Below are 17235 nucleotides of genomic sequence, written 5' to 3'. Positions count from 1 at the left end.
CCTTGATCTTTAAGCCCCTCTCCAAGACTTTCTCCTCGAAGGCTCTATTCTCTCAAATAATGAAGGCTCAATCTATTCTAGGGTTTCTAGAACTCAAAAGGGGAGTAACGAGGCTAAGGGTGGGTTATAATGTGCTTTATATAGGGCACAACCTCTGGGATTAGGGTTTTTCTCGCCCAGACCAGACTCGCCGAGTCCACTCGCTGACTCGCCGAGTCGGTCACTTACTCAATGACCCGGATCCCGCTCCGACTCATCGAGTTCCTCCCTAGACTCAACGAGTTGACTCTTGATTTAGAGCTTAACCTTTCTTCTCTTGGTCTTCCTGATTTTGGGTGTTACACCGTAGATCCGGGCTAGTTAATTTAGAGGCAATAGGGGTCAAAAATGACTTTTCGACAAAAGATTATTTAGAATAAATAATCTTAACCAAGTTGTAGAATATGTCACAAGGTTTCCGTACATATAAAGAACGTCGAAATCCGAGTTATAACGAAGAAGTTATGACCCATCGAAGTTTCGCGACGAAACCGGCACAGCACCAGGAAGCGTAAATAGTGAATTTAAGATAGAGCGAGATTTAGCCTTAGCAATCTAAACGAAAGACGTAGAATATGTTAAACTAAGAGCGTCGATAAAAAGAACGCCCAAATCTAACTTCGTATGTGGAAGTTATGATTTTTCGAAGTTTTGGATTAGCAGTGTACAACCCGAAATTCGAATGTTAAATCGAGCGGTTTTTAGCCAACACGACCTGAACCAGAATCGAAGATCTCGTTAAGAGTAGCGTAACGAGAAAAAGATGGGTGAAAACGGACATCGGATGAAGAAATTATGAGAATTTAACGGACCAATCTTGTCCCGGCCTGTTAATAATATAACTTTTAAAATAGAGCCAAAATTAGCCAACGGAGTCTAAACAAAAGTTGTAGAGTACGTTCCCACCTTCGCGTGGATATAAAGAACGTCAAAAACGGAGCTCGTATGCGAAATTTATGATTTTTAGAAGTCGGAAAGTAAAATTGCGAAATCTGTTGCTAAATCGATGACGTGGCTGCATATGGGCCGTTGCTTGTTGATCAAGGCTTCGCTTCGGATCGTGACACGTTGCCCTCGCAGTACGCCCCGCGTACGAAGAAGTTACGCCCCGTGTAGCTCCGATCTGATCCATCCGACGGTGCGAGACAGCTCGCTTCGGCTGGCAACCTTATCCGAGGTGTACGCCCAGCGTAACCTCGGTACACCCAGCGTAACCGAGGCTGCTGGCGCCTATAGAAGGGGTCCGAACTCTTCCAAATTCTCACACCAATTTTCTTTCTCTCTCTAGCCTATTTTAACCCCCTAAACCCTAGGAAAAATCTCTTAGATCCCGAGGGAAGCCCCGAGGCTCCCGGAGTCCTGAGAAAAAGTGTCTTTTGGTTTCAAAACGCTGCTCCGAGCAAAGCCTGGTTTTCTTTAAAATCTGATGTAAGTGAGCTACGCTTACGCAACTTTTAATATAGCTTTCAAATAATTATAGTAATGTTATTAGGTCCTTAAAATAATTATTTGGGCTATTATTATGAGTTATATTAAGTGTTATTTAACGCTTATATAATAATAATAATAATAGTCAGACTATTAATTTGTTGCGGTTATCGTTAAACTAAACCCTAGTGGTATTGGTACTAGGTTTTATCGAAGGAAAATTGTTTTGATAGTATCGAAGCGCTGCCCGAGTGCTGAGCCACCACCTTTCAGGTGAGTACATAGTTACTTTCAGCTTACACATAGATATGAAGTATTTTCTATGCATTACGTGCTATGTGTGCATATTATCTGAATACTTGCTATCTATGCTATATGAACGATTTTATACACGTTTTAAATGATTTAAACTGTATATGTATTTTATATCTACGAAAATGTTGGGGTAAGACATGGGTAGATGTAATAGATGAAATATGAGTTGGATGATAAGTTGAGAGGTGAAATAGACCGTGAGGTGAGGGTGAGAGGTGGACGATGTGAGAAGCCTTTTTCCCAAATGATGGCCCCGTCATTCAGCAGAGTATGGATGACAACCACGGACTATTCTAAACAGTCCAGTGGACACTAGCAGGCTCACAACCTATAGGTGTTTTGAATTGTGTATTCATCAGGTGTACTCTAAAAACCCATTGATGTATATTGCGAGTGGACTCTCGAAAACGATACTGTCAATAAAACCATGGCAGATGCGCCTAAAGGACTCTACTGGCAGAAGCGCCTAATAGAGAACCTCATAACCCCGACAGATGCGCCTAAAGGATTATTCCGACAGATGCGCCCCATAGAGAATGTCATAATTTTGGCAGCCGCGCCTAAGTAACAGAACTAGCAGTTGTGCTTGACATATGTGTCATTTACAACGATGGAATTCGTACCTATTCCTTAGGATGCTCCTTAGGAATGAATGAACAAGAAATAGCTGATTCTTAGGGTATATCCTTAAGAATAAAGAAGATAATGGGGATGGGTAATTGGGTTAACTGTTTGATGATTAAACATAATAATTATATTATTGTGGGTTGAAAACCCTATGTACTCACCAGGTTTCCTAACCTGACCAACTCAGTTTATTTATATCACAGGTGTCGATACGAAGTGACATTACACTGAGAGATTAAAGAGATGTAGATCAATAGTGTAAATAAATGTAAGTTCCGTTTATGCTTATGTTCATGTATTGACAATGACATCCCAAATGTTTTAAAATGAATAAAATACGTTTCTTCAAAAATGTTTTGATAACGTATTTATCGTATTTTTCTGGGAACAAATTCCGCAACATTTTTATGAAAAGAAGTACTCTGATTTTTATAAAGCATGAACAAAAAAAATCGGTCTTTTCTGGCCGTGAAAATGGGGATGTCACAAAATAACATAACTAAGAATCACATCCATTTCAACATTGCTAATAATAGAAATACACAAACATCAATTTTTCACTCATGTCATTGCAAGGATAAATAAATAAGACAAAATCAAAATTTATTTTATTGCGGAAAAAATTGTCCATACAACATAACTCAAATGAAAACTATGCTATTACATTTCTTAGTAATCTACCCTAACTCTAAAGTAGCAGCTCAAAACATTCGATCTTCGAATCCATGCGATCGAAATCCATTTCTTCACGATCAGATTCAACACGCTTCTTCCTTTAAGTTTCCTCTCTTTTCTTCGATCCTACAAAACATCAAAATGCAATATTATCACATCATGTATTAAGAATCAAAAATAGAAATTTAACATAGTTAGATAGTGGATTTTACTTGAAGTAGAGTCATACAACTTGACTCTCCCATCTTCTCGATCCTTCAGATAATTAGGGCGGCTTCGTAACCAATGCCCCTTCTCTTGGCAGTAGAAACATATGGACTCTTCTGGAATGGTACACAGGAGAATCTCAGACTCAGCCTTTCTCTTGCGTAGATAAAATTTTTCTAGACTTCCAATGTTGCCATCAATGTCCATAGAAGCATGGGAGGTTAACTTGCCAGACACATTTGCTAGACAAGTGTGCCAAATCATTGTTGATTCAGCAGCAATAAGCAAATAAGTCAACTCAGTGAGGGTCACGTCGTGATCCATCATATAGTATTCTCTAACGAACTCACTATATGATTCGGGAAGTGATTGAAGAACCCAGTCAACAACCAAATTCCTTGGGAAAACAATACCCATCATTTTCAACTTGTCAATGTGTGACTTCATCTCTAAGACGTGTGCACACACAGACTTCCCATTTTCATGTCTTTTTGCCAATAGGGCTTGAGTGATCTTGAACTTTTCAAGCCTTCGAACTTGTGGGTCAGGAAGAACTATTGGAGGAGGTGGAGGTAATAAAGCATGATTCTCATTTCCATGATCCAATCGTGGAACATCATCTTCAAGTGGAAAACTTTTTCAAACGGATTCAGGAAGACCATAGTTGTTACACTTTGACATCTACAAAACAAGAGAAATTCAAGTTAGTTGATTGAGTCCTCAATAAAACACCCAAATGAAATATTAATGCTAGGACCCAACACAATATTCTACAATTTGGAAGAGGGATGTCATAATCCAAATTGCAGAGCATTTGAAGGTAGGTAAATGACGATTTACAAATTTCCACCATGAAAAACGAAAATTGAAGGTTTAAGTTTTAAATGAATTGAAACTCCTACAAAACATCAAAATGCAATCTTATCACATCATGTATTAAGAATCAAAAATAGAAACTTAACAAAGTTAGATAGTGGATTTTACTTGAAGCAGAGTCATACAACTTGACTCTCCCATCTTTGCGATCCTTCAAATAATTAGGGCAACTTCGTAACCAATGCCCCTTCTCTTGGCAGCAGAAATATATGATATTAATGTTTTTGTTGTATTAATTTTATTTTTGATAAAGTTTGCCATGATAATTAATTTTCTTTATAAAATAATAATTAATTATTTAACATATATGTTGTGTCACCACATGTCAAACCATAGTCTCAACCAAATAATGTAACAAAAATTGCATTTTTCCATTATAATCAAAGTCAAGAAAAGTTATAAAAAATTGTATCCTCGAATATTTAAATTAGTTTATAACTTTACATGATTGATACTAGTTAACATTCCCTAATGTAGGCTTGTTTGAACTCAGGTTCATGTAGGTTTGTTTAGGCTCACAAGCCTAATTGAGCCCATTCATGAAATCTCAAACTCGATTAATTTGAGCTCAAATTTAGCTTTTTAACGAATCGAACTAAGTATGAAATCACATGCACCCCTACTCAGAAAAACCTTAAAAAACAGCATGAATGTTCGGGTATCGACCAGACCACTCACGTAGTTTTGTTGCTGCAGTTTCTTGGGCTTTATTGTAATAAATTCATATAGCATATTATTTTAACCATTTAATATAACATGTTACTATTTTTTTACTATATTAAGTAACACGTTGCATAAAAATGATAAATAAAAAATTACAAGTTTGTTACATTAAATAAAAAAATATCACATCTTCCTCTTCCTATTTGAATAAAATAATAATTTTATTCTCCTTTTGACACGTGTCATTCTATTAGGCCTCTTAATTAATGCATATTTTATTCTTCTTTTGTTATGTGTCACCCTATTATGTTTCATAACTAATATGTAACGCCCCATTCCTGGGACATATTTAATTCATTAAAATGTTCATTTTATAAGAGCTACTCGACGAGTTGGTAGCCCTAACTCGTCGACTAGATGCCAGCTTAATCGCGGGGTTTAAGTGGTCTACTCGACGAGTCGAAGCATGGACTCGGTGAGTACGTCCATTATGAGGAAACCCTAATCCTTAGGGTTTGCGCCCTATTTAAGCAACATTATAGGTCTCCACCCCAGCCCCGCATCACCTCCACAACCCATTCTCGAAATCCTAGCAGCCATTGAGTGTTCTTAAGATTTTCTTGCCATTTTTGTGTGATTTGAAGCTAGGAGAAGGAAGGAAACCCTTGGTGATTCAAGAAGAGGCAGTAGATCCAGAGCTTTTGTTGCATTACAGAACCTTTGAAGGTATAAAGCTTATACCTTGGCTTCTTTTCACTTGGATCTTCATGAAAGCTTGCTTGTTGTCACTTTTGGGCCATTTCTAAGCTCATATTCGAGTAGTGGGCATTTGGGGATGTAAGGACTTCAGATCTAGGCACTCATGAGCTCCAGAAGCTAAAATTTGCCACCTTTATTTGGCCATATTCCCATTCTATGCTTTTAACCTCCATTACTAGCTAAGTTTTGGTGTTGAAGCTCCATATCATCATGCATGAACAAAAAGTTAGCAACGTTACGTGTAAGGCTAGCCTAGGGAGTCCAGATCTATGAGTTAGAAGCATTGAAATGGATTAGAATCGACTGAATGGATATGTCACAAGGAGGACTCAGCGAGTTGTTCTTGGACTCAGCGAGTCGGGCCGTGAACCCTAACTCCTTTTCTGATTTTGAGTAGGACCAGTGGGTTGAGGTGGTGACTCAGTGGGTTGGACAGGACTAGGACTCGGAAGTTGAAGAACTCGATGAGTCTAAGGAGGGACTCGACGAGTTAGAGTCGATATGTCACTTTTTATGGTTATGCTAGGACTCGACAAGTCTGAGGACGACTCGACGAGTCAGTTCGTCCAGTCGCGATGATGGTTAGCTTGAGAATTTGACGAGTCATAGGGTGACTCGTCGAGTTGAATCGCGAGTTTTAGGGTTTCTGAATTTTATAACTCGGCAAGTCAATAAGCCGACTCGGCGAGTTAGATCAACCTGGAAGGTTGACTTTGACTAGGATGTTGACTTTGACCGGGGGTAAAATGGTCATTGTACCCTAAGAAGGATTATCAGATTTTGATTAAGTGTTGTTTTGGAATTGATAGCCGGAGAGTCGCCGGAGCAGCATACAAGGATTTCTCACTCGTGTTTCCAGCAGTCAGTCGCACGAGGTGAGTTTCCCTCCAGTAGGAACGGGTCTAAGGCACCAAGTTCGGCCTGTAGTTTGATATGTTAGTAGTTGAGTGTGAGCGGGGCCCGTATCTCCCAGTTTAGATTGTTCACAAATATGTGCATGACAGATAGATTTAGTTATACTTGTTGTTTGTGTGATACTTGTATGTTCGTTTAGAAGCTGAGTGTAGGCGGGGCCCGTATCTCGCATCAGTTGTGTGTGGGCGGGGCCCGTATCTCCTAGTTAGCAGAGTGTGGGCGAGGCTTGTATCTCTTGGTTGTATATTCTACGTGTATGGTATGTGGTAGTTTGGGGGAGCTCACTAAGTTTTGTGCTTACGGTTTCAGTTTTGGTTACAAGTACTTCCACTAACAAAGGGAAGGGCTTGGGATGATCGCATGACACACACCACAGTCTTCAGCCTGGGAGTTTACTCTGATGTTTGTTATGAGATTTTGATTTGAGACAAATGCTATGATGTTTCATGATACATGATTTATGATTTACTTATGATTTTAGATGGCTTATGATTTAAATAATGATTTGAAAACGTTTTTTTGGTCATATTTTTGGGATGTTTCATAATGTATGTCACTTGTCAACCTATTGATTCTCCATTTTAAATTTCAAATTTTAAATGTCTCACTCTAATTACATTAAACTAATAACATTAGAATACAAATTAAAATAAAATTAATACTTATAAAGTGATATAATTTTATATATTTATTTAAATCAACGATTATAATTTTATATAACTAAAAAAATCTGTTAATTAATAATTTATTTAATATATATGATAAATAATTTTAAGTTTTTATTGTAAAAGTTTAATTAATTTTGTAACCATGGTTCCCACGGATTATAAACTAGTAAATTAATAAAATAGTGAAAATATATTGCCCATTTTATATTTAAAGAATAGATTGACACATTTTTTAATATTGAATATGGATATGGAATGACTTGTAATGAACTTCAATTTACACACATTTAGATCATATATAAGTTAAGAATGCTATAATACAAGCTCACTATGATAAGTAATTGTTCGTATAAATATGTCCTATTGATAGAATAAAAGAAAAAAAAATAGTTAAGGACTACCTTCGGCATGTAGGAAACTATTTCAACGATAAACGAAAAACGAAACAGAAAATTAACAAAAAACTGAGGCCTGTTTTTGACACAGTTTCCATAAATTAAATTTGACTCACTTCGGGTGTTTGTTTCCCAGGATACAACAGCAAAAACGGTTCTTCAAGACCGCCGAACTCAACAAGGTCTGAATATTATCTTGATACATGCTAGAAAGCGTAGCGTTAGAAAGGGAGAATAGTAGAGAGTTTTTCCGTGTACTTTACAATGTACAAGATCACTATATTTATAGTGCAAACTTGTAACTCTCACCATAATTACAATTTATGGTGATTATAAAACAACGCCTTAATTATTGAATAAAAGCAATATTAAATACAAAATTTGTAACGGAAATTATGTTTAATTTTCTATTTTAATTCAAATTTAAACAAAAAATTAACAACATAATAATTTTGTTTAATTTAATTGTTTAACCATTCCACCACTCTAAACACCATAGTTTGGTGCTTAATTTCCCATTCATTTTTTCCAACAATCCCCCACATGAATGAAAATTTATCATAGATTTTCAAGCTACCTAGATAAAATCCAGTAGTTGAATCATGGATAGGATAGGTAGGTGTTACCCTTTAAACCTTCCCTTAAGATACATATTTATTTTACTAGCGGACCAGTAGACTCGATGTCCTTGAATTGTTCTGCCATTTGTGTAAATAATCAATACATGTCTCACATGATTCTCCCTAACCTTGTTAGGTTCTCATTGATGTGCTCATTATGGTCATGGACACTTGCCTGGTTCTGTAAGAGCTCTTCAGAATGTGCCCATACAATTCCATTTGAAGCGACCCCACTTCTCTCACACATAAGTGATTCCATCATATTCATTAAAAGCTAATGCATGATGATTTCCAATTTATCATCTTTAGCTATAAGCTTAACCTGCTTCACTGTTTGTTTTAGGAATGGGTTGGGGTTAACCCCTACAGTGATTCATAAACGTTATATGCAAGTAGGTTGTCCCATTAAACCTAGATCTTGGGATCTCCAGTTAATTAGGTTGTGTTTTCCTTTGCAATAACTTATTAATCTATGGGTTTTAGTCCCATTCCTCATAACAACCTATCATTCCAAGCATTTCGTTAACAGATCTGCAATCTTATTTTGACTTTATGTAGTCACTAAAGATAATTCATCTCGAGAGTCATTGTTGAATGGTGTTATGTCTTTGAAAAATATGTCTAGATTCACCATGTACACATATAGGAGATATTGGGTTATCATGGGATGTCTCCCAAGAACTTACAAAGACCTTTAGTTTCATTATCTATCATTGGATAAACTTTCAAATTTGTTCTCCTGTATTTTCCAACAAATGTTGACCATTATCAATATGGTTACTCTTACACCATAGTTACCACTAGTGAATATACATAATTGTGTCAACATAATACGGTAAGCATATCTACGACATGTATTTTTGAATTCACTAAAACATTGGCCATATGTAATTATGAATATTCCATACATGAGTTTCCTTGCAAATATTGCATTTTTCCATGCAATTTCTTGCTTTAACCATCTACATGTAAAATTCTTTAGGCATCCTCTATCAAGGATCCTACTGTGTCATAAAATATAATAGCACTTTAAAGTGCCATTTATATGGATCTATTTCATCACATCCATTGATGTTGAATGACATATTCAAACTTTTGATACCCGTTGTTCCAAAGGTTGCTTTAATCATATAATGACTTTACTACTCACGCATTTTATTACTTTCCATCAGGTAAGACAACTGCTTGGCAGTTCCATGTAGATTTATACTTCTAAATCTATATTTAGAAGTTTTAGTTTCATATCAGAATGATATGCTTCCAAATTTTGAGAAGTTAAACCACATATAATTGTAAGAGCATACAAATGAAATTAATCAAGACATTCTTATGTCTGTAATCCAAACATTTATTTCAAATATGCCATCAGCTCTTACTTCTCATTTGGAAATCCACTAAACCGTAGTAATTTCTCAAGCTTAATAGTTCAACCGAGAGAACCATTATTAGTTTTTACAAATTAATCCAATATGATCTTCTAAGAAACGATCATACGATTCTAAATTTAGAATACACATATTTCCATTCATAGTCCTTTCAACTTCATGTTGAGGATCTTAATATTCATCAAAACTTTTATCTTGTTTTGATGAATTCCAACCAATATTATTGGATTTAATGGAAATAGCTTTTTGGAGTATAGAAGTATCATTCGATTCTAAATTTCTAAACAAATAATAGCAGGGGCGGACCTAGGGGTGGTCCACGGTGGCACCAGCAACCCCTAACTTTTCCGGCCGCAATGGAAAAATTTTCGAGAATTTTTTTATTTTTTTATTTTTTCTACTACCGTGCAACCCCTATTGTAAAATTTTGCGTCCGCCCCTGAATAAAAGGTATATATATTTCTATTGAAATCATAGACCATTATCTTCTAACCGATTCTCATATTCTTTAGATCTATTTGCTTTCATTTTTCTCTTGAAAGTCCATTTATAACCTAGTGGTTTACATCCTATATTTATATCCACTAGCTCTCATGTGTGATTTTGCAAGAAAAAATCCATTTCTCTTTTAATTGCCTCTCTCCATTGAGGTCTTTCTTAGGAATCTATTTCACTGTTAATTCCTTTTTGAAAGTTTGAGGCTCTCTTTCAACCATATAATTGTAAGAATCATTTCTAAATGATTTCTCAAATCGTGCCCTTTTACTCCATTGAGGCTAAATTTCTTCCTTTAATTCTTCTTCATGAGAAAATTTGTTGTGCCCAATTATTTTGGAGCACTTATCAAAACATAAAAAACACATTTGCATTTGTCGATTCAATTAGCATGCCTTTATGAATCTCCAACATTTTAGAGTCATATAGAGGAAAACAATAAGAACTAATATTGTTTTGTGCATAACCAATAAAGATGCAACCAACAATCTAGTGTCCAATCCTTACAACCTTGGGGTTAGGTATAAAACCTTCGTAAGATACCCCCATATTTGAATCAGGGCCGGTCCAGACGGTGGGCAACCCGGGCGACCACCCAGGGCCCACGACTCCTGGGGGCCCAAAATTTATGGGCTATGTAGTTTATATATATATATATATATATATATATATATATATATATATATATATATATATATATATATTATTACCTAAGTGATTTTTAGGGCCTAAAGTTGGTTGAAACTCAAATTAGGTCAAAAGATAACAACTTAGTTTGATTATTAGTGCTAATTGAACACGTCTATATTGAAGAGTAAATGATATATATATATATATATATATATATATATATATATATATATATATATATATATATATATATGTATATATATATATATATATAATCTTTATTATATTTGTCTTTGAGGGGCCCTTTTTCTCTTTTTGCCCTGGGCCCCATATATGTTTTGACCGGCCCTGATTTGAATGTATTTGTAAGATTGTTTTATATCCGACCATAACTTGTATGGTGTTTTATTCGTTTTCTTTTGAGGTACCTTATTTAAAAGGTAGTTAGCTTACAAGATAGCTACCCCCACATTCACCGGGGAAAACATAACTTATCAACATGACATATCTTTTAAGATGCGATTTTTCCATTCTGTGACACCATTTTTATTGTGGTGAATAAGAGGCAATAATCTCATGTCTTATACCAAGATTTTCAAAAAATTCTTCAAATGGTGATATATCCACATCCACAAGCTCTTTTTAGTACTTTAATCTTTTCGCTGAATTGATTGTCAACTTTAGTTTTATACACTTTAAACTTGTTTATCGTTTCAGGTTTACTTTTAAGTAAATTAACGCAACAAAGTGTAGTGTAATCATCAATAAAAGTGATAAGTACTTAATTCCACCTTTACATGAATTCGACTTCATGTTACACACATTTGTGTGAATCAATCCAAAGGGTTTAGTTGTCCTTTCAATGGACTTGAATGCTTAGTGTATTAACTTTGATTCAACACATGTGTTGTATCCATATTTTGACTTATATGAAAGTGAGGTATGTGTTCAAGTTTGATTAACTGTCTTAATGTGTCAAAATTAACATGTCCATGTCTAACATGCCACACATTAGAGGATTTAAGCAAGTAAGCGAAAAAGTTATCCAATTCACTGAAATTAGGTTTATTAGCCATTACTCCAATTCACTGAAATTAGGCTTATTAACCATTACATGGAATTTAAAAATTCCACCATCTGCATAACACTTGCCTACAAACATACCATTTTAAGTGAGTACAAACTTATTGGACTCAAACACCAAACAAAATCAATGTTTGTTCAACAACCATTCAAACACTAAGTTCTTCCTAATCAATGGAAGATACAACACATCATTAAGTGTTAGCTCTTTTCTATGTGATACCATTTCTGGAATGTTTTAAACACCAAATTTAAGTGTTTAGAATCACAATTTTAAGAATAAATTTATGCCTCAACTTGAACAACATTATAATTCCAGAGCCATTCCCACTTTGAGCACACATGGCGTGCAACACCCATATCAATCCATTACTCAATGGAGTTAGCATCCATAGAGTTTACTTTGGAAATCGTTCCACTTTGGATGGTGACATTTCTAAAATCATTTATACACTAAATATAAATGTTTAGAATTATAATTTCCAGAAATATGTTTGCCTCTTGCTTGGACAAAACTCAACATAATTAAAAATCTATATTGAACAATTATGAAACTTGATTTCTAATGCAGAAATTCTAAAAACTTGATTTTCGACAAAACTATAATGTTATGATTTTAAGTAAAAGCAAGCTGATTTTTCTTTAGTTTTCGGGGCTGTTTTTTATCTCAGAAATCCCAAGTTGTTTTCTGATTTCCAACATAAAATTTAAGTTGTCTTTTATTAAACAAAGTTTTTTTTCTAACATAATGCAGTCTGTTCGAGACTGCTTTAGCCCCACTAAAACCTGTCAAAATTGCAATCTAATTTCATTATCCAGTAGCCCTTTCTCTTAGCTTTCCAGAGACTACTTGCATAAGTGCATACGATTTTTCAACAATTTATTATGAATTTTACAAAACTGTGTATCATAGCTGTTAAAATCTAACCACTCAGTGAAAATCGTATTTTTCACCCTAGTTAGAGTTGTTTACAGCTTTCGGCCAAAATTAATGAAATGAAGTAGACTCATATACCAAACTTTGAGAATTGGTTTCAACCAAAAATGAGCATCCATGATTAAGTTATAATTTTTTAAATATTGGGACAGATTAGAGCATTTCACAGCAACACGTAAATTGTGTTTATGAGTTGAGGTAGCTTCTTAACCCATTAGGTGCTTAATAGAATCAGTACCAAAGTTGGAAAATTCGATACTTAATAACAAATACATGTCTTAATGACCAAAGATGCTTCAAAATCAAAAATTAAAAATCCATTTTTTTTCTTATGAAAATCGTACAATATCAAAATAATGCAAGTAAATTGTTTCCGATTTCTAGTTCGTTTCATACAAACGAATTTGTTTTATGATTGTAGGAAACTATAACAACAATAAACAAAAACAAAACAGAAAATTAACAAAAAACTGAGGCTTGTGTTTAAAACAAATTCGATCCACTTCGGGTGTTTGTTTCTCAGGATACAACAACGGTTCTTCAAGACCGTCAAACTCAACAAGGTCCGGATATTATCTTGATACAGGCTAAAAACACAGTGTTAGAAATGGAAAAGAGTAGAAAGTTTTTCCATGTACAAGATCACTATGTTTATAGTACAAACTTGTAACTCTCACCATAATTACAATTTATGATGATTATAAAACAACACATTATTTATTGAATTAAATCAATATTAAACACAAAATTTGTTACGATAATTATGTTTAATTTTCTATTTTGATTCAATTTTAAACAAAAAATTAACAAAATAAGAATTTTGTTTAATTTAATTGTTTAACAATTCAACCACTCTAAACACTGGTGCTTAATTCCTATCCATTTTCTCCAACACTGCAGACTTGTATTTATTTGATGTTGGTCTCCAAATGTACAACTAGATTATAGCATTTACAACATAAATTCTAATACAATACTATTGCAATATATATACAAAGACTCTATTATCCCGAGACTTTTTGTCGTGACATCTTGATCACAAACACTGTTATAATTGTAAAGATACACATTTACAAGAATGTTTAATTTTTATTCATAATAAAATCGATGAGGAATGTAGTCATCATATGCACGTGCAATATCACTACAAACAAGGATTTTTGAATCATGATAGATAATCGAAGCATTCTGAAGCTCATATCCATGGAAATCAGGTAACGAGTAGCCTACCCTTAGACGCAAATTTACAACCGGTACAATGATCGATTTCAGAAGCCTTGACATCACAGACTGCAAAAATTCCAAAACATTTTAATTGAAATACAAAAGTCACAAATATACATATATATTTTTTAAACAATGAAGAATGATATCAAGACCCCATTTACAGTGTTAAGATGAATGTACCTGAACAAGAAGCATATGCAGGGTGCCAATTTTACTCCATTTCAGAGACATTGTGAGTTTGCTTAAGCTAATGCCACCATTAAGAGTGGTCGATATGATCCCAGCAAATCCAGAAGCTTCAATCTCCTGTAAAAATTAAAAATACCATCCATATGAGTCGATGAATTCAACTCTTTTTAAAACAAACATTACATTACAGTGATTTAAAGTTCACATACCATAGAGATACATGCAACTGGAATAACTTCACCAGCATCCACAACATTGATAAAAACATCCGAGTTTACTGTAGCAACAATACCCTGATTTTGGATTTGTATGAGTGGAGGTGACAATACAGTGAAATTGAAGCTCATGTCGTCATTCGGGTATTCTTTATACAACTTTGGAATTATAAATCTCCATTCGGCAGTGTTCAATATCTTCTGATCTGGTAAGTTATCAACAACCCAATACATCTTCTTTGACTGAAACAAGAACATATACAACTAGTGAGAGTAGGAAAAACACAAGGACCCAATATGCATATCTCTTCAAAGTACGAGGGCTTACATTGAAGTAAACCGTTGATGCTGAGTTAAGAACGTTTTCATGTACTGAAATTCCAACCATCTTCTCTGAGTTACTACACGACCCTGTTCCTGTTGATGGTAAATTGTTGGTGTAATGACCCACCAAAGTTGCTTTCGGGTCAATTTGTGTAAATAAGCCATTGATGCCAATGAGAAGAGAAGTAGTGGTCATGGTGGGGCCCTCCGTGATGGTGACATTTAAAGCAGTGATATTGCCAAAACTGATTTCTTTTGGGAATGTTTGAAAAACTGAATCCAGTTTTATCACTGCATCCGTGACTTTGTTGGTGATGGTATCTTCAACTGCTGATACTATGTCATCTTCAAAATAATCAACTATTCTGCAAAAAGGATAATATGAGAGAGGTCAATAAAACAAAGTTAAGACTTTCCAAAACATCCTACTTGCCTTTTCTTTCAACCATACTTGTTGCAAAAATACAAAATCAACATCATACTTGGCAAGAATGCACGATAATGGACAAAATGCCACGGATGATTCTTCGTTGCATTTTATACAAATTGCAGAAAATGGCAACCTAATTTAGCCTTGCTATCAATATACATCTAGACAAAATAATCATTACTAATGGCAAAATTTTGCAAAAGGGAAAGCATTTCTGATTCTATTAGCATACAATTACAAACACATGAATAGAGTAATGTTATGAATGATCTTGAAATTGTAACAAATAAAAAGGATAATACCCTTGATAAAGCCAAGATGCCCCTCCATCTAACTTAATGGAGATATAACTAACATAGCATCCACAGTCTTCAGGAGACAATCTGAGAGTCCCTTGTTGGTTCTTTAAACCAAGAGTCATCCCTATTTCCATACCTTCAACCTTAACACGCACACTATTCATTAGCTAGCTTCCTACTAAACAAGAAAAGAAAAAAAACAGGCAGTGTAGATTTAATAAAAGCAAGAGCAACCCCACAAACAATAATGTTAGCATTCTAAAGGTATATAACTACTTTTACTCTTCTTGGATAGTCAGTTTTGTATTAGCATCAAGCCCACTATTCAAAAGGGTTAATTGCAACAATATTTCACCTTTCCATCAAGTGGTTTTTTACATGAACTATGTTTGAATTTAGTACCAAAAATATGCAACATCTTACTGTTTTATTTTTTCATTTAAACACTTAAGTGGATACATATTGATGTCCTCTTTAAACCCATATGAATTATTTTGTCGATTATGACAACAGAAGATTCTTCTTATAGTCAAAATGCTTCACAGTTAAGCTACACCATAATCTTAATGAGGTGTTTGTGAACAAATAATAAACTAACCGATGAAACATGTTGCAAGTAAGATGTTAGTATATATTGACAACAAAATGAAACGTGGTTGCATACTTCATGTAAAAAAACCATTGTTGCATAAACCTGGAAAAGGGTAAAAGAGTGTGCATAAATAAGCATTTGGCAGCTTCAAAACTAGTTGTTTCACCTTTAAAGCAAATAAGCATTTGGCAGCTTCAAAACTAGTTGTTTCACCTTTAAAGCAGTAGGTTATTAAGCACTAGAAACCTCATATAATCGGTTCAGTTTTGAGATGCATAACTCAACACCCCTTGAACTACAACAAATAGTACAAACCAAAACTAGTAAATTCACCTAAAGCCAAGAAGCGAATTCAAACCAATTTTGCTGCAATATCTACCTGAACATAGGCGACCCCACTATCGGAAAACTCAAACAACCAAGTGCTATAAGAATAACTCCATTCGAAACTCAAATTCGCAGTCGCACCAGACGCAACTATGGTAACACCCATCTCCCCAGGTTGAACAATCGAGGTGGGAACGTTAACCTGATATATAACAATATCCGACAGAACCATACGAACTTTACCCACAAGTGGGATTTGAACATTTTGTTCGATTTTGGGCAATTGAAGAGGAATCAAAGATGAAATCGCAGTGTTTATCAGTAAATCCTTAGCAAATTCAAGACCCTTTTCAGAAATACCAAAAGATATATACCCATCTTCACCTGATTCAACATGCGTAGATGAAGAAATCAACAACAAGGGTATCACGAAGATGATAAAAACTCTTCGACTCATGATTCATGAAGAATTCAGATAAAACTGAAAGGATAGATTGAATTTACAAAACTGTTTTTTTTTAAAGTCAAATCAACTTGTTTGTCTAGTTTAGTTTGAAGAAAATGAGCCACACCGTCCTAGAGCTGGAGTTACGTTCAAACGTGATGTTCACCATGGGATCTGACACAGGCCATAAATGGCGTCAATATCGAACATGGATAAACATTTGCAAACAATCAACCAAATCAGCGATATACGTTACCTACTTTTGTACGTATATTCGAGATGATACTGTTGACTTCGTGGATTAATAATAGATGTATAAATCTATAAGAAAAGGAATAACACCGTATTATTCGCACTAAGTTAGGATATTTGATAAGTGGTAGAAAAGGAATAACAAGGTTTAGGATTTAGATTTAATATATGGAGATATCATTTTAAAAAAAGGGTTAATGTCACTTAAACTCGACCAG

The 17235-nt window shown here is 34.7% G+C and overlaps 1 protein-coding gene across 1 annotated transcript; it reads right to left on the bottom strand.

Annotated features, from left to right (window-relative positions):
• Positions 1-13599: 13599 nt before the first annotated feature.
• LOC145051865 (putative BPI/LBP family protein At1g04970) lies at positions 13600-17004 on the bottom strand. Its single transcript, XM_078999693.1, has 6 exons — positions 16373-17004; positions 15405-15544; positions 14677-15037; positions 14343-14591; positions 14125-14250; positions 13600-14007 (listed from the first exon to the last, which is right to left on the bottom strand). Exons 1-6 carry the CDS (start codon positions 16775-16777, stop codon positions 13807-13809), a joined length of 1482 nt encoding a protein of 493 aa, XP_078855819.1. The 5' UTR covers positions 16778-17004; the 3' UTR covers positions 13600-13806.
• Positions 17005-17235: the final 231 nt, after the last annotated feature.

The sequence above is a fragment of the Lactuca serriola genome, chromosome 5 (genome assembly GCF_051521515.1).
Source record: "Lactuca serriola cultivar US96UC23 chromosome 5, Lser_US96UC23_V15, whole genome shotgun sequence".
In the NCBI taxonomy this organism is placed as follows: Eukaryota; Viridiplantae; Streptophyta; class Magnoliopsida; order Asterales; family Asteraceae; genus Lactuca; species Lactuca serriola.
This window is presented reverse-complemented; position numbering and strand designations above follow the sequence as displayed.

Bases quoted from the DNA above. Each gene is read 5' to 3' on its own strand.
- LOC145051865 (XM_078999693.1), bottom strand. From the start codon at position 16,777: ATGAGTCGAAGAGTTTTTATCATCTTCGTGATACCCTTGTTGTTGATT. The intron at 14,251-14,342 runs GTATGTGAACTT...TAATTTTTACAG, and splicing joins CAGTTGCATGTATCTCTATG to GAGATTGAAGCTTCTGGATT. The intron at 14,008-14,124 runs GTACATTCATCT...GAATTTTTGCAG, and splicing joins TGCATATGCTTCTTGTTCAG to TCTGTGATGTCAAGGCTTCT.